Source organism: Trypanosoma theileri (genome assembly GCF_002087225.1).
Source record: "Trypanosoma theileri isolate Edinburgh chromosome Unknown TM35_Tth_27_V1, whole genome shotgun sequence".
In the NCBI taxonomy this organism is placed as follows: domain Eukaryota; phylum Euglenozoa; class Kinetoplastea; order Trypanosomatida; family Trypanosomatidae; genus Trypanosoma; species Trypanosoma theileri.
The window spans coordinates 39,334-39,998 of record NW_021639869.1 but is presented as its reverse complement, the minus strand read 5'-3'; the positions used below and the strand labels follow the sequence as shown (position 1 = coordinate 39,998).

The 665-nt window shown below is 46.3% G+C and overlaps 1 protein-coding gene across 1 annotated transcript; it reads left to right on the top strand.

Moving 5' to 3' along the window:
- Positions 1-2: 2 nt before the first annotated feature.
- Positions 3-581, top strand: TM35_000271090 (putative UDP-Gal or UDP-GlcNAc-dependent glycosyltransferase; the record flags this gene model as incomplete). Its single annotated transcript, XM_029028002.1, has 1 exon — positions 3-581. One exon carries the CDS (start codon positions 3-5, stop codon positions 579-581), a length of 579 nt encoding a protein of 192 aa, XP_028880585.1.
- Between the last annotated feature and the right edge of the window lie 84 nt (positions 582-665).

Sequence of the window (665 nt, the reverse complement as noted above, 5' to 3'; positions counted from 1 at the left end):
TCATGTGGTTTCACCATGCTGTCCAACTGTTCCCCAACGCTAGTTATCTGGCAAAGGGCGACGACGATATGTTTTTGCGTGTGCCGCAGTACCTTGCTGACCTGCGCACCCTGCCCCGCCGTGGACTGTATTGGGGGTTGTTTATTCGTCAGATGGGGTTTCGAGCAGGTGGACGTGTGTCATTTCGTTATATGGCTGGGTTTTGCGCGACTCTTGCGAGGGATGCTGTAGAACAGGTTGTGTCGTACGAGCCGCTGCGACATATCGTCTATTATCCACAGAGTGCCCATCCTATGCAGTTTATCTATCATAACTTGAACTATGAAGACGGAATGGTGGGGCGTGCATTGTCTGATGTGAATTACCCTGTTGTTTTTGCGCGTGAACAAACCTGCAGCTTTCACGATTTACATGAAGGGTATCATGTAGGAAATTTGACTTCCAACTCTGTGGTGATCCATCACCTATGGGAGAGTGAGTATGCTGAGCTGATGGAGCGGTTTGGAAACGATACTTCTCCCTCCCCCCGCAAGTTTAGGCGCCCCAGCAGATGCTTCATTAGATTTCCTTGTAATATGTAAAACAAAAGATTGAGGTTTGGTGATTACATTTGTGCTTTATTTCATTATGTCTAAATGAGTGAAATTATTACATAATGATTGCTA